The 26,364-nt window shown below is 36.1% G+C and overlaps 2 protein-coding genes across 2 annotated transcripts; both read right to left on the bottom strand.

Moving 5' to 3' along the window:
* Window positions 1–474: 474 nt before the first annotated feature.
* On the bottom strand, window positions 475–12,943 carry LOC116108276 (protein ROOT HAIR DEFECTIVE 3 homolog 2-like). Its single transcript, XM_031394534.1, has 20 exons — window positions 12,793–12,943; window positions 12,510–12,576; window positions 12,293–12,395; window positions 11,342–11,412; window positions 10,872–10,935; window positions 10,713–10,778; window positions 10,559–10,606; window positions 10,420–10,482; window positions 10,265–10,321; window positions 9,861–10,019; window positions 9,669–9,737; window positions 9,490–9,581; window positions 8,999–9,077; window positions 8,012–8,177; window positions 7,259–7,383; window positions 6,883–7,145; window positions 6,703–6,799; window positions 6,441–6,611; window positions 6,257–6,361; window positions 475–522 (listed from the first exon to the last, which is right to left on the bottom strand). Exons 1-20 carry the CDS (start codon window positions 12,941–12,943, stop codon window positions 475–477), a joined length of 2,064 nt encoding a protein of 687 aa, XP_031250394.1.
* A 3,969-nt stretch (window positions 12,944–16,912) lies between these two features.
* Window positions 16,913–21,219, bottom strand: LOC116108268 (protein ROOT HAIR DEFECTIVE 3 homolog 2-like). Its single transcript, XM_031394524.1, is given in 17 exon segments — window positions 16,913–16,966; window positions 17,036–17,044; window positions 17,131–17,310; window positions 17,438–17,562; window positions 17,933–18,098; window positions 18,437–18,497; window positions 18,732–18,823; window positions 18,910–18,978; window positions 19,071–19,229; window positions 19,474–19,523; window positions 19,633–19,699; window positions 19,793–19,851; window positions 19,929–19,983; window positions 20,092–20,155; window positions 20,632–20,694; window positions 20,778–20,844; window positions 21,069–21,219. Coding segments are annotated over 17 exon segments (1,491 nt in total).
* Window positions 21,220–26,364: the final 5,145 nt, after the last annotated feature.

The following is a 26,364-nucleotide window of genomic DNA, read 5'->3' as shown; positions in this document are numbered from 1 at the left end:
GGAGTCAAGAACCTCATTGCTAGGCAGCGTACCAAGGTGACTGCACTAAGATCATCCAAGATCGGTCTTTCAAGGATAAATTTGTAGGTGGTCGGGCAATCCACCACTAAGAATTCTGTCATCACTGTCCTGATTTTGGGTTCTGCCCCTAGGGTCATGAGCAGGTTGATTGTTCCCTTGGAGACTAGGTTATCCCCAGTAAATCCATAAAACGGTGATGGACAAGCCTTTAGGTCTCGTTCTGTGAATCCCATTTCTTGGAAAGCTTCCAAGAAGATGATATGTGTTGTACTACCATTATCGACCATTACCCTAAGTACTTGAGCATTGCTAATTCTTGCTACGATCACGATCGCATCATGGTAGTGGTAAGGAGATTCTTCACACTCATCCATAGTGAATCCTATCACCTGCTCTCTTGCTTGTGTTGCTTTGGCGGCTTCTGTTCATAGCTCATTATTTAGGGGACCGAGTCTATTCTGGCCTCTTGCGCTTATTGCTCGCAAAAGCGCCTTGAGCTCCCTACAATGTCCAGACCCCCATAGATCATGTCTACCAGGACCTCATTGTTGGCTAGGGCTTGCTGGATCTGATTATTTTGCTCACTTGTATTTTTGTGAGCTGCACCTTCTTAACAAATTCTTTTAGGTGGCCCATTCGAATCAGATCTTCGATGACATCCTTTAGAGTCCAGCACTGATTGGTGTTGTTCCCGATGTCCTGGTGATATTGACAATATTTCTACCGATCTCTTCTGCCCGGAGCTCCCCTCATCCTTTTTGGAGTGGGTAATCTTTTAGCCTCATAGGAAACTTCATATGTATGAGTTATGTCTTGAGTGAGGGAGGTGTATTTTGCATATCACGGAAAAGGTTGCCTTTCCCCGCCATTTTTAGTTTTCTACCTTTTTTGGAATCTGTTCCGGTCCCTATCATTGTAGTCTTGGCCTCTTCATTTATCTGTTGGGCGATCTGGTCGGCTATCCGGGGCTCCTTGTGGCAAGCTCTTGGCTAGGGCCGTTAGCAAGCTTTCCACTCGTTGATGTTTAGTAGACATTTGGTAGAACTTTGTCAGGCTCACATGGTCTTCACTTTGGAGCTCTTTCCACAACTCTGTCTACAGCCTGATACCCGTAGTGAGCAAAGTCCGGATTAACTTTTCAGGTGCATCTACGACCTTTGCTTGCTCGTTCTAGAACCTCATTAGATACGAGGTTAGTGTTTCGCCTCTCTCCTAACGAATATTGCTCAAGTAGCTGAGCGACATTGCGAACTGTCTCCTTGCTTGGAATTGTTATAGGTATAGTGAGGAAAACTATTGCCAAGAACTAATCGAGTCCGCCTTCAGCCTCTTGTACCACCTTTTAGCATCTCCTACCAATGTGACTACAAACCAGCGACATTTTGCCAAGTCACAAACCTAGCGTAGTTCCATCAGGTTGTTGAAAGTGTTAAGATGGTCTTTGGGATCTCCTTTCCCATAAAACTTGCTTTTTGGGGCCCTGAATACCTAAGAAAGTGAGATTTGACAAACTTCCTCTATGAATGGAGAGCTCAATATCTCTTCTGCAACATTGTTCTGGTGGGCTCTTAGATCATCAAGCATTCTCTACACCCGATCTAAGTCTTCGTTATGGGGATTACCTTGGCTGGCTCTATTCAATCTTACCTCGAGCAAATTAGTTCTCAAGTCTGTTGCTTGTGAGCCCCTTTCATTGTGTGCCATGACGCGTGAAGTCGAGTCATGATGGCTTGGCTGGTAGGTGTTATCATGCTCATTAGTATGTTGCTCGCAACGTTGGTTATAACTGAAACGTCGGTCATTGCCAGATTGGCATGCATTACTCATCTTGCGAGGTTTGAGCATGCTTTTGGCGTGGGTTAAAACTGGCACGCTGACATTGGGGATATGGTTGAGTAGGTTGAGTATCCCTCTGGTGACCATTGCCTTCATCTTCCCTCAAATGCTCTTTGTCTGGTTGCCTGTTAGGGTTAGTTTACCCGTGGGATTCTCATTCATGAGCAGAATGTGTCCGGTGGTGCCGAGATCGTCGATTCCTTGGTGTCGATGAGCCAGATTAATCGCCGACTGAATTTTGACCTATTGGAGTAACATCAGTGAAGCATAGCCAGTCCAGGTCTTTCGGGGCCGGCTGATGGTTTTTCAATTCAACCACGTTTTGTTGCACTGCCACTGATCATCTCCACTAGTTGACCATTTTTGGGATTCGATGTCCCTGCCCCTACTGGTTCGTGGTCTACTACCCTGGCGGCACTAGTGGTCGACGCTTGGCAGCATCTTGATGCACCTCCTGGTGGGTGGTTTCCATGTTGTCGTGGTTTTCGGTGGTGGTTTTTGATCTGTACAAACTATTGTAGGCCTTGAGTGATTGGGTCACTGGGATTGTTTGTTGAAAATTTTGAGATTTTGGCAGAAGCCCTTCCTTCTAGCACTAAAATGTCGAGATTTGCACCTACTAGAACGATGCGATTGACCTTGACGGAATCGAAACTGATGTGTACGTGATTACAGGTAACCAACAATGTTGTGAATGAAAATCAATAAAATAATGACACAAAGAATTTTAAAGTGGTTTGGTGAGTTAAACTCTTGAGCCTACGTCCACTGTTTTTGTATTTGTTGTGAGAGTTTACAATAATAATCCTAAAATAATTTGCTAACCCGTTTCTCATCATTAGAGGGAGTTTATATACAGATTGTGTACAAAGGAAAGAGCGAAAATAAAGGGATTACAATTAAGATTGAAATGCAACTCCGATATCCTCGCGATTGCGCTAAGATTATTGTCTATCTGATCCCTTCTAAGATATCTAGGATCTGAAGGAATCGGCTCTTTGTCTGGTTGCTTGCTAGGGTTAGTTTACCCGTGGGATTCTCATTCATGAGCAGAATGTATCCGGTGGTGTCGAGATTGTCGATTCCTTGGTGCCGATAAGCCAGATTAATCGCCGACTGAATTTTGACCAATTGGAGTAACATCAGTGAAGCGTAGCCAGTCCAGGTCTTAAGGGGCCGGCTGATGGTTTTTCAATTCAACCACGTTTTGTTGCACTGCCACTGATCATCTCCACTAGTTGACCAATTTAGGGATTAGATGTCCCTGCCCCTACTGGTTCGTGGTCTACTACCCTGGCGGCACTAGTGGTCGACGCTTGGCAGCATCTTGATGCACCTCCTGGTGGGTGGTTTCCATGTTGTCGTGGTTTTCGGTGGTGGTTTTTGATCTGTACAAACTATTGTAGGCCTTGAGTGATTGGGTCACTGGGATTGTTTGTTGAAAATTTTGAGATTTTGGCAGAAGCCCTTCCTTCTAGCACTAAAATGTCGAGATTTGCACCTACTAGAACGATGCGATTGACCTTGACGGAATCGAAACTGATGTGTACGTGATTACAGGTAACCAACAATGTTGTGAATGAAAATCAATAAAATGATGACACAAAGAATTTTAAAGTGGTTTGGTGAGTTAAACTCTTGAGCCTACGTCCACTGTTTTTGTATTTGTTGTGAGAGTTTACAATAATAATCCTAAAATAATTTGCTAACCCGTTTCTCATCATTAGAGGGAGTTTATATACAGATTGTGTACAAAGGAAAGAGCGAAAATAAAGGGATTACAATTAAGATTGAAATGCAACTCCGATATCCTCGCGATTGCGCTAAGATTATTGTCTATCTGATCCCTTCTAAGATATCTAGGATCTGAAGGAATCGGCTCTTTGTCTGGTTGCTTGCTAGGGTTAGTTTACCCGTGGGATTCTCATTCATGAGCAGAATGTATCCGGTGGTGTCGAGATTGTCGATTCCTTGGTGCCGATAAGCCAGATTAATCGCCGACTGAATTTTGACCAATTGGAGTAACATCAGTGAAGCGTAGCCAGTCCAGGTCTTCGGGGGCCGGCTGATGGTTTTTCAGTTCAACCACGTTTTGTTGCACTGCCACTGATCATCTCCACTAGTTGACCACTTTGGGGATTTGATGTCCCTGCCCCTGCTGGTTCGTGGTCTACTGCCCTGGCGGCACTAGTGGTCGACGCTTGGCAGCATCTTGATGCACCTCCTGGTGGGTGGTTTCCATGTTGTCGTGGTTTTCGGTGGTGGTTTTTGATCTGTACAAACTATTGTAGGCCTTGAGTGATTGGGTCACTGGGATTGTTTGTTGAAAATTTTGAGATTTTGGCAGAGACCCTTCCTTCTAGCACTAAAATGTCGAGATTTGCACCTACTAGAACGATGCAATTGACCTTGACGGAATCGGAACTGATGTGTGTGTGATTACAGGTAACCAACAATGTTGTGAATGAAAATCAATAAAATAATGACACAAAGAATTTTAAAGTGGTTTGGTGAGTTAAACTCTTGAGCCAACGTCCACTGTTTTTGTATTGCTGTGAGAGTTTACAATAATAATCCTAAAATAATTTGCTAACCATTTTCTCATCATTAGAGGGGGTTTATATACAGATTGTGTATAAAGGAAAGAGCGAAAATAAAGGGATTACAATTAAGATTGAAATGCAACTCCGATATCCTCGTGATTGCGCTGAGATTGTTGTCTATCTGATCCCTTCTAAGATATCTAGGATCTGAAGTTATTTGTAAGTTGGTTGAATAACTGTAGGGATTGGTTGCGATTAGCTTGTGCTAGGTCGAGCTACATCTCGACGAACTTATGCCAAGTCAAACAATAGATTGAGTCGAACTGATTTTGGATTGAACTATACTCTCGCAATTCTCCGAGCTTGATAGAAAAATTATACACAACAGTTATGAAATATAACTAATATGAAATTGTTTTACAATTTACTGATTCAAAATTGTTTTAAACAGGTAAATATAATACAATATTTAAAGGATGTATATTTTAAAATACTTGTTTTAAGATATTTACGGTATACTTAAACAAAAAGTGTGCCGAGAGTGGACGGTCCAAATTATTTTTTCGTGGACCGTATTCTTTTTTCGTCAAAGAATAGCCGGCTTGTTTTGCAAACTTTAATAATGTCATCCAAAGGGATATTCATTACTGTTTGAAATAATTACAAGGTCAAATTAAAATTTGTCATTTCCTTAATTATCTTAATATAAGACCCTTTATCTAATTTCTTTTTCACTTTTATCCTTTTCACTTTGGTAGCTTGAAAAAGTCACTCTTAACGTTCAAATTATTAGAATCTAGTTGACTAGCACTAGAGTAAAAAAAAGTTTAATTTTTTTTATTTCTTATTTTTAGAAAAGTAAAATAACACTTATATACATTTACTATTCCTTCTTAGAAACAATAGATTTTATTTCTTAATTTTTTTCTAAAATATAATTAGTTAATTTATATGTTAGTTTAAAGAAATTCTGATATCTTAGTCCTAATACTAATTTGGAGAACAATTAAAAAAAAAATCTAGTCACTCTAGAACTACAGCCACGTGGACTGTAACGCTAAAATCACGTAAAGCTAGAGTTGCTAGAATGAAGACATGAAAATTGTGAGGGGTAAAAATAGAATAAAAACAGATGAAAAAAGTCTTATCTACTAAACCAATTAAAAAAATGTTAGATTGTAATTTACTAATTTATAAAAAAATAAAAGGATATATTAAATAGCTTTCCCTCATTAATAATGAGCATGTAATATGAGCCAAAATATAGAAATTAAAGCTAATAAAACGACATATAATAAACCCAATGATAATGTTCAACATGAATTCATAATATAGAAAATAAGACTCATAACATAACATTCATAATAATAAACTGTAACGAGTATTAATGTTCGATTGATTACTAATTTCACCACCAACTAAACAACAAAAGAAAATTTGTACAATCATGTCTCTTAATCCAGCACAGACCCATGTAACAAACCAACCCGTTAGGATCACATTATCACATACTTCAATTTTACATCAGGTTAGCAATAAAATTAGCCACTCCTATGACTGATGATACAATCCCGGGTACCGTTGACAAAATGGAAGCAGCAGCCGTAGTGGGTGTGGGTGTGGGTGCGGGCCGGTTGTTACACAGTTTATGAATCTCCTCCCAAAAAAAAAAAAAAAAAAAAAAAATCATAAGGAAACAGAACTACAGCAAAATACTAAAAAATAGCTAGCAATAAGATGAAAACTTTTACTAAATATCAATTTATTCCAAAAACTAAATTGCTACAAAAATATAGAAGATACAATCCACTTCAAGAGACAAAAATATTTCAAACAAGCAAGGCAAAATAATATACCTGTGCCAAAATTGCTTCAGTGACCACATCCACAGTCTCTGCTTCAAATTGCTTCCACAAAGATTTACATTGTACTGGTGTTATCAACATATCTTTTGGAGAAACCTAGCACATGTTCCATGATTGATGAGAAATTTAATTAAAAAAAGATATAAAACGAGACACAACTACAGCAAAATACTACCTCCTCCCATGTGCTTGAGGCAAGAGGGTCTGCAGAAGCTCCTATGCTTCTATCTCGAGTGGATGAAACAGCAACAGTTCTATCCATAAGTGAGGAAAACAACAAGTTTTCAATCTTATCAGGCTTCACATCCAAGCGTATGGCAGCCATTACAGATAATAGCCTCAGTGACTGCAAGACAGTAATAGCAAAAGGACAATTAGATATTAACACAAGAAGGCTGGCAGTTGAACTCCCTTCCATTAAAATCCTAGTACATTACCGCAGACTGGGCATCCTTCAAAACAGTTCTGATGTCCTCTTTTTCAGTCCAATGCCTTGGCATCGAATCTTTGTCATACTTGAAGACTGCTGAGAATCTGAAACAAAATTCCAAGGCATTAAACAACAAGGATGAAAATCAAGATTTATAAATCTGCAATGCCACAATCAAGCTCTCTACCTTTTTTTCATGCGGATCAGAACTTCTCCAGCTTCTTCTCTAGCTTTTTCCTCTACCACGTTTCTTGCATAGCTCCTTAAATTTTGAACCATTTTGTCACTTGTAGCTTGGTCCAACCTAAAACCAGCAATTGCATTTGAAAGCTCCAATACAGCAGCTTCAGTCTCACGTTTAAGAAGCCTTCTTATTGAAGGCCAAGTGTCCTCACTACCATCTTCAAATAGAGATTCTACAGGTTCAATAAGTGCCACAGTAAGTTTTTTCTGCACATCAATGAGGTATCAAAAATCAGTCATTAAGTCACATATGAATATATGGTTTAAGAACCATTTACTGCAATAACAACAATAAATTGTGAATTAGCCAAGAAAATAACCTCATAGTTGGCTATTATTTCAGACAGCTTTGCATCGCAAACCGATAATTTATGTGCATCGATATCACGACAAAGTTTTTCCCGGACTTTTGAAGCATCCCAGTTAGCCTGTCCTATAGCAGCATCTGAGAAAGGGGAAGACTAGAATCAATTGAATTGCAAGCAAGCAGTCATTACATATCATTACATATTAGTTTTCTTTGGGCACAAACGTTCGTAGACAGATAGATAGAGAGAAAGACAAAGAAAAGCCCTCACTGATTGAGTTGTCGAAAGAGGAAAAAGATTGAGTTGGGTTGTAGTGACAAGCGATCGAGAAACTTCAAGAACAACAAATCAAAAAGCAAGAGCAGACATGAAGAGATGGTCATGGTATCCATGATTGAAAGAAAGTTAAATTCAATGTCATACAGCTAAACGCAGTTTATCAAACTTCTAATTTCTTATTAAAGATCCAAGCCTAACGTTGCCCTTCATGTCATGCTTAATGAATTTAAGGAACAATAACTTCGTAATCTTTTGAGAATGTATATAAACCTATCCAATCTAGTATTGACTACCTTTATCAGAAGCAATAGCATTTAATTTTAGTAGTAGTCAATCAAATTTCATGAATACTTACTTATAAAACAATCAAAATTTTCACGAATTCTTATTAAGAAAGAAAACAAATTTCATTAATAAAAGAATATTCAGATACCTCATTGGTAAACAAGTATGAGGGTAAGTGCAAGCTATATAAAGTTTTCTTACCAGCACATCCTTGGTCAAACTCAAACATACAAGATTGATAACAAGTGCGAACTGAAGCAGCAAAAGCTTCCCCTTTGTTTAGTAATTGTTCCAATCTGGTCTTAAAACTGTCAAACGCTTTGGAACGTAGATGACCCAACATGGCACTATACGCAGGGTGGACAAACTGGACAATGCAAGAGACATTGTGAATAAGCGAGGAAAACATAAAAATAATAAAACCTATAGAAAACAGAGAAAACCAAAAAAAGAAAATTTTCTTCAAGACACAAAATGAAGTAAACCATTATGAAAACCATATTCCCCTATTAAACATCATATACAGATTTCAAATTCCCCAAGAGACAATAATAATAAAGGAAAAGTATATTAAACCCTCTAGTTACAAAAATTAATATAACCTTCCTCGATTGTCAAAAATAACAGGCAGCTACCCCAGTTAGCCCACTAGGTAATCAAGATTCATGAACACATACAAACTAATGTGGCATGAGAAGTAAAAATTAGAGCTAAATAAAACAAATGATGTGGTAACCGCAATCATGCATTAGGTGAATTCACACTTCACATTTAAATCCAACGTCGATATTATGCTCAAACCACTAATCTACGAAACTTTGATAACATTAATGCATTTAATATGTGTTTACTTGTCTTGCAAACGAGGTACATCCACGATTGTTTTTTTAATTGTCCTTAACATGTGCCCTTAGGGAGCACCTTTAGACCAAGCTAAATATACTGTTTTCCATTTAAATGATTCATTGAAAGTAGCAACCTCATCACCATTAAACACAATCTGGAAACAATAACGGATAGCATAAATGGCAAAAATTATATCTTGTGTTAAGATGCTTTTAAGGTGAACTTGCATGAAACCATAAAGTTTTTCCGTAAGTCCCACTTACATGCATGACAACTTTACAAAAGTTAATTCTCTCAGTAACGAAAATGAATAACATACATAATAAGTAGGTTGAACCTTACATCCAATGCTTTAGACTCCAAATGTTGTCCCTTTGCAGTTCTGACACCTTCATCAAAGTAGATTGTCTCCATGTCATACCTATGAAAAATACTCTTAAGAGTGTTAGTTACAATATCCACAATCACTCAGGATAACAGTAGCAGTAAATCATGGCTTCCTCTACAGGTAAAAACATGGCAAATGAGGAGTAGGGATAATCATTTTAGATTCTATAACACTTTAGGAGTTCAGATAAAAAATTTAGAATCTTTACTTTCAGTTAACATCAATTATCATTGAATTCTAAGCAATACATTGAAGCTTGAGGAAGGATAAAATAGTTATACAGAAAATTTTCTTTACATATGGCATGGTCTTGGCTGCGGGTAGTCTTACAAGAATAGCCTCAAGGAGTATCTTAAATACAAATTCAAGATGCACTTTCATAATTAAAACAAGTCCAATAATATCATTAGACTTGATATTATAACAGAGACAAATGTGAACCTACCCTGAACGATAAGTATCTAAAATGGAGCTAAGCTCTTTTCCAAATCCTGGGACAGGACCCACTTTAGTAGCTTCCACCAAAGCCAACAAAGCCTGCAACAAATCAACTAAGTACTGGCTAACAGAGAATATTTCGATCAGACCAGTAATTCCTGCAAGGGAGATGTATTTAATAAGAACCTTATCAGCTGAAAAAAGGCGGAGCTTCTCATTTGCAATTTCCTCACACTGAACAGTGGCAACCATTACCTGACGAGAGTTAACAAAATTTTATTAATAAAAAAAACATGTGCATATACAGTTATCTATGAAATTGAAAAATCAATAGAACATATACATTAATAATATTTAAAAAAATAAAAACAAAAAAACCTTATGTGCAGGAAGATCCAGGTCCTTGTTTTCTTTTATAACTTTCCATATCTGCTGTGCACTAAAAGAAAATCCTGAGGCAGGAACAAGTCTTTGTCCATCTCCAGCTAGTCTTCCTGGAGAGATGGAATTGAAAAACCGCTGCCTCAGTTCAGCAACCTGCATAACATGTCAAAATCAAAAGCCCCAAGATACCAACTGTAAGCTATTTATTTCACAAAATGTGATAGTACTTTAATTAGGCCAAGATGCCACAATGCCAAAGATTTCGAACACTGATTATTTAGGTCAACATATAACGACTGAAAGAATTCTACAACAAATTCCAAACTCAGTTGAACCAGTACGGTTGTAACCCATAAAAATTAAGGCTTGGTAAACTTGCTAATCTTATGAATAGCTACCTGCTCTTTAAGCTGCTCCTCCTTCTCTTCATAGCTAGACAAAACAGTGACCTCCACCTATATGCCAAGTAAGAAATAATCTTATGTCAAGTATAATATAAAGTAATACATAAAAAAGAATCAGTGACAGAGAGAATAGAAGAATGTTTACTTACATTAAAAAACTCACTGAGAGGAGTACTTTTGTGGGCCTCAGATTTAGGAACTGCATCCCATATCTGTAGAAATCACCTCCTATCAAAATGTTGAAGAAGTGAAATAAACAAAAGAATAAACAAATATAAATAAATATACCTTCTGAATTTCCCTTCTTAAAGTTTGATCTAGTTTTTCAAGCGGGGTCTGCATGGAGAGTACAGGAACGAGATATTGATTCAAAAGAGAAGAGAAAGTCCCTTCCACAAAAAGAATGAAGTGTAAAGGAAAAATATGACGTGCAAGTCCACACCTTGGTTTTATCACGTATAACAAACAGAAGGGTAGTTTTACGCGGCTTAAACAGACGCATCATGACCTAGATAAGCACAGAAAAATTATGCAAAATAAGCAGACATGTATACAATAAACAGACAATAAGACATTGACCATGGACAACTAGCTGGTGTACCTGGAAAACCATTTTTAGAAGAGGCTTATTGGCAGCATGCTCCCGACCGATATCATGGCACCACCTACACATGACATTAAACATCTTATTAACGCTTGAAACTGATGCCTAAACTTTTTGTGTTTCCACAACATTTCGGTGTTTCCAGTAGATACATTTAAGAAACTCCAGGATATAAATCCAAATTTAGACAGCATCAAATTCTGATTAAAGGCATCCATGTAAAATGAAATTTGGCGAAGAAAAATAAACTCACGTACAGACAACAGAAAATGTGAAAAGAAAAATTTGCTGATCTTTCTTCTTTTTTTTCCTTGGAACAAAGAAGTGAAGATATGGCAGTTTTCAAACGTCAAATCACAATTAATAAAACACTCCTTCAAGGATTAAACGCAATAATACCAGTTACATGTTTGTTTCTGTAATGCCAACATATTTGCAGCTCTAAATGCAATATTAAACAAACTCACATGTTTATCAGTACAACATCTGCAATTGCCAAAGCAAACAGGGCACTCTGTTTCTCGAATGCAGTGTCATCCTGAAAAAAAAATGGCAGACACACTTAATGGGTGATGAAAATATTTTCCCAGAAACTAAGTAGAATTTCAACAGATAAAGAAATGATAATACACACAATACATGCATGCGATAATATTTAACCTACTTTTGCAAATAAAAAAAAAAATAATAAAATAAAAATAAAAAATAAAAAACTCTTACTTAATTGAATCATTAAACATTCTTAGGCCACAGCATCTTCTAGATGTGTTTATATAGACTTCAGTATTTTACATGTGTTACAAAAGGTATCAACACTAACTCATACACTTCCACCCAAAGGGGCAAAATCTGCCTATAGGCATCTCTAGAAACCTATAAAGCACAATGAATAACTTTAAGCCTCACAAAAATCACATTGATAACATGGTCAGAAAGGGTTCTCAGAATTCAAACTTAAAAAAAGATGAATGAAATATCCCCGCTTGAAGATAGCAAGGATATCTCTATTGGATTTGCCATTACAAATAGAAACTAATATCATGATCCCTCTTATAAATTGTTAACCCACTTCAGCCCCTAATTTAGAGCAAGGAAATATCACAGAACTCAGTTACTTAACAATTGCTGAATTTTTCATAACAGCACCTTCCTCACAAAACACCATGTGCCCTTTGGTTGCAGAGCTAATAAACTAAACTTCAGGGGACACAGTTATAACATATTTGTGAGTCAGTAGATGTTTGAACACATATGAACATTCCTAAACCTGCTACTGACACCCATACGGATAATCCAAATAGAACTGCAGAAAACTAAGATATGTATGCTACACAAGCCTCCTTCACAGCAAAACATAATCCCATTACCATTACAAATTGAACTTCAACTAAGTAAAGATATGGAGACAAAGTTCATACCTCGCCTCTTTCACTCCCATCAGTTCCCTCTAAATCCATGGCAATGGTGAAAGGCACAATGCCAGCACACTTCTCTATCCAAATTCCCTGAGTTGTCTGACTCCTGCACCCAAAAATAAATAATAAATAAATAAAAAATACATAAACATATTCCCCTGTCTTACATTAAACTGCAAAATAACATAACTTGAGCAACGCGAAAAAAAAAAAAAACAACCTTCCTTCTGATGCATCCATCTCTATAAACTTTGCTCCAAAAAGATGATTCAATAGAGTACTTTTCCCTGTTCACCGTTAACAATAAAAACAAAATAAAATACTAATCCAACATATTAAAGCACACAAAAACCAGTTCCAAAACCCAAAAAAACAGAGCTTTAACTCGAAGTGAAGGCCTTACATTGAATTAAAAACAAAAATATTAAAACTGCAACAAAACTACGTAAATTCTGAATTCTCTGAAGAAATCTACAACAAAGTAATGAACTTTAGAAACATACCACTACTTTGAGGGCCCATGACGGTAACAACGGCGTAAGACACGCCATGATTGGCAAGCTTGGTGGCGCGGACGAAGTGGTCGAGACCGCCGTCATTGAAGCAGCCTTTTCTGTCGATGAGTTGGACGGGGAAAAGCGAGACTTGGGCCATAAAGAACTCGTATTTCTGGGTTTTGGGAGAATGAAATGGAGAACAAAGAATGAGAAGAATTAAAAAGCGTAGTATCTCCGGCCAGAAGGAGAATGGGGACAATAGACAACAGTCTCATCAACAAAAGTCAGAAGCGTCAAACACGCGTAGTATCTCCGGCCAGCAGGAGAATGGGGACAATAGACAATAGTCTCATCAACAAAAGTCAGAAGCGTCAAACACGCTCCTAATTAGTAGGAAAGTATCAAGTTGCAGTTTGACAAGAAAATATAGGCTGGAGGTTTTTGTGGACAATAAAGATTTATAGAATATTTCAAACAATTTAACCAATCTTGATTATGGCAAATTGGCGAATCAAATCTTTGAACTTGCGTTTTATCGTTTTTCTGTCGTTTCTTGATCTTTTTTCTTAAAGGTTAATTACTTTTCAGCTGTCTTACTATTCAGGTTTCACAACTTACCTGGGCAAGATACATTCCTCGTAATATTTTGTCCATCCCTTCAACTTCAAGTAAAATAGATCATAAATGAGAATGGCTATTTTACACTTGGAATAATATTTATCTGAGTTTCCAATGGAACGATTCAGTCCATTAATTAATAAGCATGAACTACACACCATCTTGAACTTAAAAACATAAATATTTTTCAGGAAAAGCTAGCTGTAGCTGTAGGAATTATGCATGGTGTTAGAATTAGTAAAATAATGTTAAAAAACAAAGTTGATTTTCAGCAGCAGGATTGAAGAAGTTGCAAAAGCTAGCTTATATATACGGTGGTTGTTGAAAAACTGAAAGAAAGCTCCATTCAACCGTGTTGGATAAATACCTGGTTTTGGATTAATAGTCAAGTAAAAAAGATTCAGCTTTACTTTGTAGTGACCTTTGCTCAAAGATTCTGTCCTCATTAACTAGCCACTTCTTGTTTCATTTTCATTTCGCTTTCATGCAGGGGCGGATTCAGCCCTTAAGATTTGAAAAAAAAATTATTAATATACAAGCTATAAAAAATTGTTAATTAACGTATATATTCAGAGGCACTTTCAGATTAAAAAAAAAAACAAGAACTATTATATATACTGTATATCTAGGTTTACAAAAAATTTTGTTATTAATATATATATATTCCAAGCCCACATCATATTAAAAGTTTAAAACTCTCTCTAATGTTTTTCTACACAGCTTTACCTGTTTTTTATGATTTAATCCACAAATTCTTTACTCTCTCTTTCTCTTTCTCATGTTATTCTCTCTTAAAATTTTTGAAGATTAAAATTGTTAAATTTTCACTATTCAAGGTGTCATAATTAGCTCCATTTTCTGCTTTATAGATTTTAGGTATATGTATTGTTTATTTCAATTTAGTTTATTTAATGATTGAATCATTTTTTTTCTTTTTGAGGTTTTTTATTCTAATTTGAGAGAAAAAGATATCAATCTTGTGAGTTTATTTTGTATTTTCTGTCTAAGAATGAATCTGCTTTCTCAAATTAAAACATTAACTATATTTTAAAGGACGTTATTCTTCACCCTTCATCTACCACTTTCCTATATTTTAAACGTTACCCTTCAGTTGTTCAAAATTGTTAAAGAAATTTGAGTTACTATCTATGTTTATACTAAAAAAATTTCCTCTATTTTATTAATTCATATTAAAAGTCAACGTAACGTTGACTTGATTTAAGTTTTGGTTGACTTTAGCTTAATTAAGCTAGGTTTGATTAACGCTATGAAAATTTATATTATAATATTTGAAAGCCAAAAATAAAAATATTAAAAGAAAGTTTTGTTCAAGGTTTACTCAACACTTTTACTCAAAATTTTGCTTCTCATAGATTTATTCAAGTAAGAAAATATTGTGTTAATGTATATTCTTTTTTCTTAGGTTCTTAATATTGTATAATTATTATTTTTTTTATTAAGGTTTGATGATTTTTTAAAGTTTTCACTAATTATTTAACAAATAATAGCCGAGCCGCGGAGGCCCCCCCTGGACAAAAATCCTGGATCCGCCACTGCTTTCATGGAGAGTGAAAGGTGGAAACTGGGAAGAAAGGAAGGTTGATATGGTCGTTGCATCCATTGTATATGCTTGGTGGTAATTGATTCAAATATATGGAAAATTAAGCTTTTGAACTTCAAGCATTAGTTACAATATAGTCAATGTATAGTGTCCATTGCATTTTAAGTTAGAAAAATACTATCTTTATAAGGACCTATACAAAGAGGGCTACAAAGTGAGGTGATAGAGAAGAAAAAAACAAAGAAAGAACGGAAAAAGAGAAAGAGAGAAATCATGAAGATCAAGGGTGGCAATTGTCCTTGTATTTGTCTTTGAAATGGTAGCACTTCTCTTTAAGTTATGAATCCAAATTCAAGTGGAACAAAGTCTTAATGCAGAATTTCAAAATTTGTTATATTGAACTCATATTTGCAATAGCGAATTCTCACCACAAATTCGCTATAGTAAAGAAGTTTACAATCAAATCCAATAGCTAATTCTTTGTTGTAAAAGCATTTTCAGAAAAACGTGATTTTTAATTGAGGATAAGTGTTTTTTATTCTTAATGACTATGAATTGTTATAAGACACCCTAAACACTATAAAATGGTGTTATGTCCACAAAAGAAATGATTAGTCACAATTATCATGAAAAAGAGTGATAAACGAATTCCTGAGGCTTGTAAAAACTCTTATAATTTTTTTCTTTTTTCATAATGAAGTTTCTACTATTATAAAATGAACGTAGTTCAAACATAGAAAGTGAATTCATTATTAATCTTTGTGTATATGATGTGCTTATTTATCCATTGTTCGTTTAATTATCAATTTAGTAAGGATGTAGATTTTTGCTAACATTTAGTTGAATTCCAACTTTAGTAACTTGAAAGGTCTACATAGTTGGTGTATATGTGTAGAATAAAATGACAAATAATATTCACATCTCCAGTTTCTACCTACCCATTTAGTAATTTAATTATTAATTATACTTTATAGGATATTCATTTATAAAATTCACTGCCCACGAGTCTCTCTAGCGTCTCTCTCATCCTAGTTAGTAAAAACGGGTATAGGAAAAAAAGGGTATGGGAATTTTACTGGTATAATATATCAAATGATGAAAAATACGTTTGTAAAAATTCGGCCATAAAATTCGGATATGAAAAAAATATGGTACGGGTATATATGAGTTTAATACAATACATTGTCAATAATACGTTTTAAAAAATACAGTAATATTAATTTTGATTTTAGCTCTTTTTATAGATCACCTTATTAAAATCAATATAACATTTCAAATACAAAGTATTCAATTAACTAATAATCGTTAGACATAATAAGATAACACAAATATACAATATATAATTGTATCTATGGAATCTGATTTCTCAATCTCCTCTCCCATTGGGCCATAAATTTGATCAGGTTAAAGTTTTGCAAGTGTTATTAGGAGCCAGCCCACCTAAATTTTAATTCATTAAATAATGTATTTCCTAGAACTTTAAATACTATTGTGAATATTAACCAAATCCATGTTTTCCATTATATCGAAAGTTATCACCCCCAGACTACTTTCAATACTCATAAATTTTTTGAGCTATCCAATAATGAGTAAATTTGTTGACTCTTCTGCAACTGTGCGGCCCTATGTCAGAGTATGTCCCACTCCGACCATCAAATTTGTTGACTAATTAATGACACTGGCACTTGGGAATTAATAATGTTTTTTTGTTTTAAAAAATTTGGCCGAGTTATACAAATTATACATGTATTATTCGCGAATTATACGATTGTGATATAAAATTTGTATATTATTTAATTACACTAATAAAATACGATAATTCGTATATAATATATATATTATATGATTGAGCATATAATTCATATTTTATATGTGAATTTACTAATTAGGATTAGGAGAATCGAGAATGCCTTCCAGACACTCCAAGAAACAGTTAATAACATAATCTTAAACACAAGAATCATCGGGCAAAACAAGTTGAACACGCCATTGTTCAAGTTTCTGTCCACAACACAAAACTTGGGTCAGCAGAATAAACAATTAAGATAAACCATGCATATAATTGTATACCTCCAAAATCTAAAAATATGAATCACAATCAATGATTCAACTTATAATCTTAAATGATTTTCTAGGTTTATCTTTTAAATATAAAAGGTCCCTACCCTTGTTTGACCGGAATTCAGTGATATCAACGGACAAATTAAAAAAGTTGTATCAATGAAAATATCCACAATTACTCCGGACAACATGAACAGCAAATCAAGGCTTCCTCTCCAAGTAAAACATGAGACATAGGGGTAGAGATATTTCAAAGGTTCAGTAAGTGCTGCAGCGAGTTTTTCCTGCACATCAATGAGGTATCAATACTCAGTCATCCAATTAAACATTAATGTAAGGTTTTATAAAAGAAAAAAAAAAATCATTGATTGAGATTACAGTACTAAATTGCGCATTAGCCAAGAAAATAACCTCATAGTTAGCTTTGATTTCAGACAGCTTGGCACGGCAAACCAATGATGCATGTGCATAGACATCACAACGAAGTTTTCCCTAGGCTTTTGAAGCATCCCAATTAGTCTATCTTACAGTAGCATCTGAGAAAGGGGAAGAACAGAGTCATTGAATTGCAAGCGAACAAATTAATAGCTCCAATCATGAGGGAAAAGCTGGTTCACAGTTGTGGTTTAGGTCACAGTTGAAGGGAAAAGCTAGTAATCAAGAATATGCAAATAAAAAACAATAAATGGAGAGAAGCATTTGGCTTATATCACAGAAACAGTTGAGAAGTTCCAGATCACTTTCTGCAAAAACTAGTAGTCCAATAGAGACAACACAATACAAAGATTGACTATCACTTTATCAGAAGTGATAGTATTTAGTTTTGGGAGTAGTCAATCAAATTTTTAGGAATAAAAGAACATGCAGAGAACTCATAAGGACGCAAGTTATATACAGTTTTCTTACCAGCACATCCTTGGTCAAACTCCACCACACAAGATTGAAGACAAGTGCGAACAGCAGCAGCAAAACCTTCCCCTTCGTTTGGTAATTGTTCCAAGCTGATCTTAAAACTATCAAACACTTCAGAATGTAGATGACCCAACATGAGATTATACGCAGGGTGGAAAATCTGGAAAATTCAAGAGACATTGTGAATAAATGAGCAAAACATAGAAATAATAAAAGCTACAGGAACCCTCTATTTTAAAAAAAACTTAATATAACCCCCATCTGTTGTCAAAAATAACAGGAAGCTATTCACACCATTAAACACAATTTGGAAATCATAGCTGATAGCATAAATAGTAAACAGTGCATCTATTTATGTTAAAGATACTTTTAAGGTGCTCTGGCATGAAACCATAAAGTTCTGCTTGTAAGTACAACATTCATCATGAGAACTTCATTAAAGTTCTTTTCTATATAGCAAAAATGAATAACATACTTAATAAGTAGGTTGACCCTTACATAAATTGCTTTTGACACCAAATCTTGTCGTTTTCGGGTTCTTACAACTTTATCATCATAACTATGAAAAAAATGAATTTGGCATAAGAAACCAAGATCAGATTCAGAGCTTCCAAACAGAGTTGGATCAAAGAAAATACTCCAACACTGTCACTGCGCAATATCCGCAATTACTCAGGATAACAGCAGCAGCAAATCAAGGCTTCCTCTCCAGGTAAAACATCACACATACGGGTAGAGATAATAAATCTGAATTCTATAACTTTAGGGAGTTTAGATACAGATGTGAACTTACTCTGAAAGATAGGTATCCAGAACGGAGCTAAGCTTTTTACCAAATCCTGGGACAGGACCCACTTGAATAGCTTCCTCCAAAGCCAACCAACCCTGCAACAAATCATTTAAGTACTGGCTAACAGATAATTTTTCGATCAGACAAGTAATTCCCGCAAGGGAGATGTATGTTAAAAAACCTCATCAGCTGACAAAAGACGGAGCTTCTCATTGGCAATTTCCCCACACCGAAAAGTGGCAACCAACACCTGATTAACGATAACAAATATTTCTTAATTAAAAAAAAAAAAAAAAAAAATTGAAAAACCAACAAAAGATATGCATAAGGAAAATTAAAAACCTTAAGAGCAGGAAGATCCAGGTCCTTGTTTTCTTTTATAAGTTTCCATATCTGCTGTACACTAAAGGAAAATCCTGAGGCAGGAACAACTCCCTGTCTATCACCGGCTAGTCCTCCTGGAGAGATGGAATGGAAAAACCGCTGCCGCAGTTCAGCAACCTGTATAACATGTCCAGACTGTAAGACTCTAGATATCAACTGTAAGCTATTTATTTCACAAAATCTGTAGTGCTTAATTAGGCCAATATGCCACAATGCCAAAGATTTCGAACACTGATTATTTAGGTAAACATATGAAAACTGAAAGAATGCTACAACACACTCCAAATTCAGTTGAACCAGTAAAGATCATAACCCGTATTAGTTAAGGCTTGATCAACTTCCTAATCTTATTAATGGCTACCTGCTCTTTAAACTCCTCCTCCTTCTCTTCATAGCTAGATAAAGCAGTGACTTCCAAGTTCCACCTACATGTCAAGTAATAAATTAAAAGGTAAAATATAAAGCAGTTCCAGAAAAAGAATTAGTCACAGAGATAGAGAGAAAATTAGAGAACGTTTACTTACATTAAAAAACTCACTGAGAGGAGCACTTTCATGGTCCTGGGGTTTAGGAACTGCTTCCCAAATCTGTAGAAATCACCAACTATCAAAATGCTGAGGAAAAAAAAAAAAAAAAAAAGAATGAACGAATCGAATGTGAGCAAACATTAATAAATATACCTTCTTCATATCTTCTCTTAAATAAGACTCTAGTTTTTCAAGCGGGGTCTGCAAGGAGAGTCATAAATAGTTATTGATTCAAAAGAGAAGAGAAAGTCCCTCCCACAAAAGGAATGAAGTATAAAGGAAAAATATAAACGCACAACAAATAGAAGAGTTGTTTTACGTGGGCTAAATAAACGCATCATGACCTACATACAGCACAGAAAACCAGATCATTCTGTGAAATAAGCAGACAACATTGTTATATACAATAAACAGACAATAACACATTGACCCTGTACAACTGGCTAGAGTACCTGAAAAACTGTTTTAAGAAGAGGTCTATTGGAAGCCTGCTTCCGACCGATATCATGGCACCGACTACATATGACATTAAACATTTTATTAACACTTGACCTGACATCTAAACTTTGTGTTACCGTGAGTTTTCTGTGCCACTAGTCCACACATTTGAGAAACTCTATGATATAGATCTTAATATTAAACAGGGTCCATTTCTGATCAAAGGCTTCCATTCAAAATCAAATTTTGTAAAGAAAAATAAACTTTGGTACAGACAACAGCAAAGATGAGAAAGAAGAATTCACAGATAATTTTTTTTTTTTCCGGGAACAACGAAATTAAGATATAAACATCAAACCACAATATATAAAATGCTGCTTCCTGGAATTAGTGCAATAATACCAGTGCCTGTTTATATACTAAATGTACATACAACTTTTAAAGAAAACAAGGGCTAAGCATTGGCTGGCTAAAGTTACAGCAAGGAGAGGAATCATGTATGCCATATAGGTCGATGGACCAAAGAAATCCAGATTTTAGAAACCTTAGGCAACCTTAGAGAATGGCCAGGCCTAGACTCACACTTATCTATCCAAATTCCCTTAGTTGTCTGACTCCTGCCTAAATAAATAAATAAAAATTTCGAATCTCTTACATTAAGCTGCAAAAAAATAGAACTTGAGAAACGGAAACAACCAACCTTCCTTCAAATGCATCCAACTCTTTGAAGTTTGTATCAAAAAGATTGTTCATTAAGGTACTCTTCCCTGTTCACCATTAAGAATAAAAACAAAAGAAAATACCAAGCCAACAGAGCATTAAATCACAATGAAAACGTTAAAAACGTTACATTGAATTAAAACTTAAAAAAAAGGAAATTTTGCAACATCATATATATTATTACAACAAAACCAAGCCGAAACTTTTCAAATTAACATCAGAAATCAGTGTGCAACAAAACTAAAAGGAACAAATTGAGAAGTACATATACCAGTACTTTTTGGGCCCATGATGGCGACGACGGTGTAGGAGAGGCCACGATCAGGGAGGTTGGTGGCACGGACGAAGTTGTCAAGATCGTCCACATTGATGTCGCCGTTACCGGCGATGAGCTGAACGGAGGAAGGAGAGACTTCAGCCATAAGGAAGCAAAATTCTAAGTGTATAGAAATTATATTTTTCTATTAACTCAAGGATTACTTCTTCAATATTACCCTCAATTATGAGTATTTTTTGAATGAATAACAATTGAAAGAGTAAAACTTATTTATACTAAACTAATCCTAATACTATTAGGATAAGAAATAATCAAATCTTAATTCTACTATAACAAAGGATTACTTGAATTCTATTTGAGTAAGCAAAGCTGCTATGTACACCGAAAGTTGGTACCAAAAATTTACACTGAAATACTTGGCACCAGTCAAAAATAGAAATTGAAGGCTGGTTTTCTATATATTACCAATCGTGTATTGCATTATATTTATAGAGGTAATACATGTATTTGAATTTACAAAGTGGTTACTGAGAAGATAAGAACATAGCTATAATATATTTGACTAATAGCTTGTTATGATGCTGCATTATCAACTTCTGAGATCTTCTCATGTTTAGAATTCAAATACTGTTGATCAGTTATAACTGCAGAATCCTCTATAGCTGATATATCTCTAACATCCCCCTTCAAACTGATGGGAAGATCATGAATCATCAGGTTGTCTCGAAGTAATCTGAACCGGGAGGAAGTAAGTCCTTTAGTGAATATGTCTGATGGTTGTTTAGCTGTTAAGATGTATTTGGCTTGAATGTCTCGATTGAAAATCTTCTCACGGAAGAAGTGGTAGTCCACTTCAATATGCTTTGTTCGGGCATGAAAAAAAAGGGTTGGATGATAGAGCTAAAGCACTGATGTTATCAATCCAAATGCAAGGGGTAGTGTGCAGACGTATGTGGAGTTCCTTAAGTAGCATCCTTAGCCAATAGAGCTCAGCCACTGTGTGTGCCATTGACCGATACTCAGCCTCTGTGCTGGATCTGAAAACAACAGATTGCTTCTTGGCTGTCCAAGAAATTAGGCAAGGACCAAGGTAAATGCAATAACTCGAGGTGGACTTTCTGTCGTTAGGACTACCGACCCAGTCTGAATCACAGAAAGCATTAAGGTTTAAAGAGCCTTTGCTGAATTGAAGACCAAAATGAAGTGTCCCTTTGAGATATCTTAGGACTCGCTTGGCAGTGGTGAGATGTATAGTTCTTGGACAATGAAGGAACTGGCATAGCTGGTTGACACTATAGGAGAGGTCTGGCCTTGTAAGTGTCAAGTATTGGAGAGCTCCCACCATTGTTCTATATTCGGTAGGATCAGGGAGAGGGTCACCCGAGAGCTTTGAAAGCTTGCAGCCTAAGGTACAGGGTGTAGAGGCTGGTTTAGCACCTTCCATCTTCAGTTTGCATAGTAAATCAGTTGCATACTTCCCTTGATTTAAATGAAGACCTGTAGATGTAGGAGTGACCTGTATGCCTAAAAAATATGATAAGGGACCAAGATCATTAACAGCAAATTCGGTTTGGAGGTTAAGAATAAGATGCTCAATGGTAGATGATGCATTGCTAGTGACAATGATGTCATCAACATAAATGAGCACAAAAACACAGATGCTGTTTTTATGAAAAGTGAAAAGGGACATGTAAACTGTAGAAGCAGTAAAACCGAGTTCCAATAAAACCTGAGAGAGCCTTAAGAACCAAGCTCTAGGAGCTTGTTTGAGGTCATATATGCATTTGTGAAGAAGGCAGACATGATCAAGCAACTTAGGGTCTTCAAATCCTCTAGGTTGCTCCATATAGACCTTTTCCTCAAGAACACCATGGAGAAAAGCATTAGAAATATCAAGTTGTCTAATGCACCAATTATAGTGAACAGCCAAAGCTAAAACCATTCTAATTGTAGTAGGTTTAATAACAGGGCTAAACGTTTCATTGAAGTCCAGACCATCAACTTGATCAAACCCTTTGGCAACTAACCTTGCCTTGTACCTGTCAAGAGTGCCATCAGATTTCTGTTTAACTTTGAATACCCATTTATTTCGCACAACCTTTTGATGAGTGGGTCGGGGACAAAGGGTCCAAGTATTGTTTGCTAAAAGTGCACTATACTCAGCTTGCATAGCACTTAGCCAATTAGGATCCCTCACTGCTTGCTGATAAGTCCGGGGTTCAATAGGTAAGGAGGAGGTAAAGAGGGTTTTGAGAGGGTGTTTGGTGGAATGATAGAGGTGATATTCTGGGAATTGCTTAGGTTCCAGGGAATTGGTTTGAGATATGGTTATAATTCTAGATGAAGTGGGATCTGTGGATGGAGGGATGGGTTGTGTATCTGTGTTAAAGGAAGAGGGCAGGGGAGAGGTTGGTGATGAAGAGGCGGGAGTGGGTAAGGGACTGTTGGCAGGAAAGGAATTGGCTGAAGTGAAAGTGTCATCTGATGGAGAGACAGGAGTAGGGAGGGGACTGTTATCAGGTCGTGGAGTTGAATCTGGAATAGGCAAATTGACTGAGGTTGAAGTGTTTTCTAGAGGAGAGGTAACAGGTAAGGTGATAGGAGCAGGTTGTGAGATGTGTTAGTTATAACTGTAGGAAAAAAAAAATAGGATTAATGGAAAGATTACCTGATGATGAAGAAGATGTGAGCACAGGAGAGCACTCTTGCAAGGTTGGAGATCCAGCAGCTTAATCCTTTGTGATATGAGCAGGAAAACTCATTTCATCGAAAACCACTTGTCTGGAGATGTACACACGTTTAGTTTGAATATCCATACATCTATACCCCTTTTGATTTGTACTATAACCAAGGAACACACATCTTTTGGTCTAAAGGCTAACTTGTGGGAATTGTAAAATCTGAGTAATGGAAAACACAGGCAGCCAAAGGTCTTGAGGAGTGAATAATCTAGTTCCTTGTTAAGAAGGGTAAAGTAGGGAGATTTGTTGGCCAGAACAAGAGTAGGAAGTATGTTGATGAGATAGGTAGCAGTAAGAAAGGCATCGACCCAATAGGTTGAGGAAAGATGAGATTGAGCTAAGAGAGTTAAACCAGTTTCTGTGATATGTCTGTGTTTCCTTTCTGAAATTCCATTTTGTTCTGAGGTATAGGGGCATGTAAGTTTATGCAAAATCCCATTGCTTGAGAGATAAGATTGGAAGGCAGTTGACAAGTATTCACCTCCATTATCAGTGTGGAGTTGTTTAATAGGCGTAGAGAATTGCTTTTCAACTAGGCATTTAAATCGAATGAAACAACTAAACACTTCAGATTTTTGCCTTAATGGAAACAACCAAGTGAATCTTGAAAAATCATCAATAAATATAAGGTAAAACTTACAACCACCAACAGAAATGATAGGAGAAGTCCAGACATCCGAATGGATTAACTCAAGAGGAGTAGTAGACCTATTATTGGACTTAGAGAAGGGAAGCTTATGACTCTTAGCAATTTGACATGACTCACATAAATGCCTAGATTTTATTAGACCAGAAACAGATAAAACATAACTCTTGATTAATTTGGAAACGACAGACTTTGATGGATGACCCAATCTTGAATGCCAAACTTGAAGAGGAGTTGTGACACCTAATAGAGATATAAATGATGAGAGTAGAGCAGCTTTAGGAGTTGACTTATTGAGTTTTAATTGCTGTAGGTACATGGGATAAAGGCCACCTTTACTAGGTCCTTGGAGGAGTGTTTCCCTGGTCTACATGTCCTTCACCAAAAAATGAGTGGAAGTGAGAATGAAGTAGCAGTTATTGTCATGAAAAAATTTCTGAATTGATAAAAGATTAAATGAGGCATTAGGACAATGAAGTATATCAGATAGAAAAAATTTTGTTTTAGAGTTGGAAAGAAAGGAAGAACCAGTGGTAGTGATGGTTAAACCTCCTCCATTGCCTATTGTGACTGTATCATTCCCATGATATGTTTGTTGATTCAGTGTTAGGTTCTCGAGCTCTGAAGTAATGTGATTGTTAGCACCACTGTCAAGGTACCATGGCTGTTCTGGCTCCTAGACAGTATGAGTGTGAGTTGCCATAGCAGCTAGTTGTGTTGGAGGATGCCTGCCTTGGTAGTTGAAGTCCATTTGGTGGTAAAAGTGAAGTGCCTAGTGATTGGATTTACCACATATTTGACAGGGAGGGAATTTGCTTGAAAAAGTAGATGTGTTTGAGGTTTTGAGGGTGGTGCTTTATGTGTATGAAAGGAAGGATTTGGAGAGGTGTTTGGAGTGATATTTGGTCGAGTGAACTGCTGGTTTTTCTGAGGTAGGAATTTTGGTTTCCTGCCATAATGTGGTTTATGTTTATTGGTGAAGAAGGCCATTTGAGTACCTTCAGATGGTAAATTCTTATTTTGTGCCTCGAGAAGTTGCTCAAAGTTGAGTAACTCAGTTTGGAAGTCATCAAACGAGATGGAATGATCACTGGTGGCAAAATTGAGAATAGTGATGAAAAGGGTAAATATGGGGTTAAGTCCTCCAACAACATATGAAATCAGATCATCATTCTCAATAGACTTACCAGTGGCAGATAGTTGATCAGCCTTGCTGTAAGCAAGTAATCAGAATAGGTCTTAGTACCTTGTTGAAGAGTTTGGAGTTGTCTTTTGAGGTGAGAAATTCTGGAGCGAGACTGAGAAGCAAATCTTGTTGACAATGTATTCCAAACTTATTTGGAAGTAGTGAGGCCATAAACGGTGGACAAAACCTTCTCACCAAGGGTAGCATTTAACCATGCCAGGATGAATTGATCTTTCTTCTGCCACACCAGGTAGGCAGGGTTGATATCAGAGGTGACTTTGCCATCTGAATCAACGAGATACTGAGTAGGACACACCTCTGAGCCATTAACAATGCTGAGGAGGTCATGACTTCTCAGAACTGGAATAAACTAAGTAGTCCAGTTCAGATAGTTTGGTCCCTCAAGTTTAACAGAGACCAAAGATGTGATATTAGGAATGATAAAAGAGGTATTATTGGAAGCTGAGGCCATAATGGATCAAAGGGAGAAAAGCGTGAGCTAATGAGTTATCTGATACCAAGTCAGAAATAGAAATTGAAGGCTGGTTTTCTATATATTACCAGTCGTGTATTGCATTATAGAGGTAATACATGTATTTGAATTTACAAAGTGGTTATTGAGAAGATAAGAACACAGCTATAATATATTTAAATAATAGCTTGTTATGATGCTGCATTATCAACTTCCGAGATCTTCTCATGTTTAGAATTCAAATA

This window comes from Pistacia vera, unplaced genomic scaffold (genome assembly GCF_008641045.1).
Source record: "Pistacia vera cultivar Batoury unplaced genomic scaffold, PisVer_v2 Contig1176, whole genome shotgun sequence".
NCBI classification, from domain to species: domain Eukaryota; kingdom Viridiplantae; phylum Streptophyta; class Magnoliopsida; order Sapindales; family Anacardiaceae; genus Pistacia; species Pistacia vera.
The sequence above is the reverse complement of the archived record's forward strand: the minus strand, read 5'-3'. Positions and strand labels throughout refer to the sequence as shown.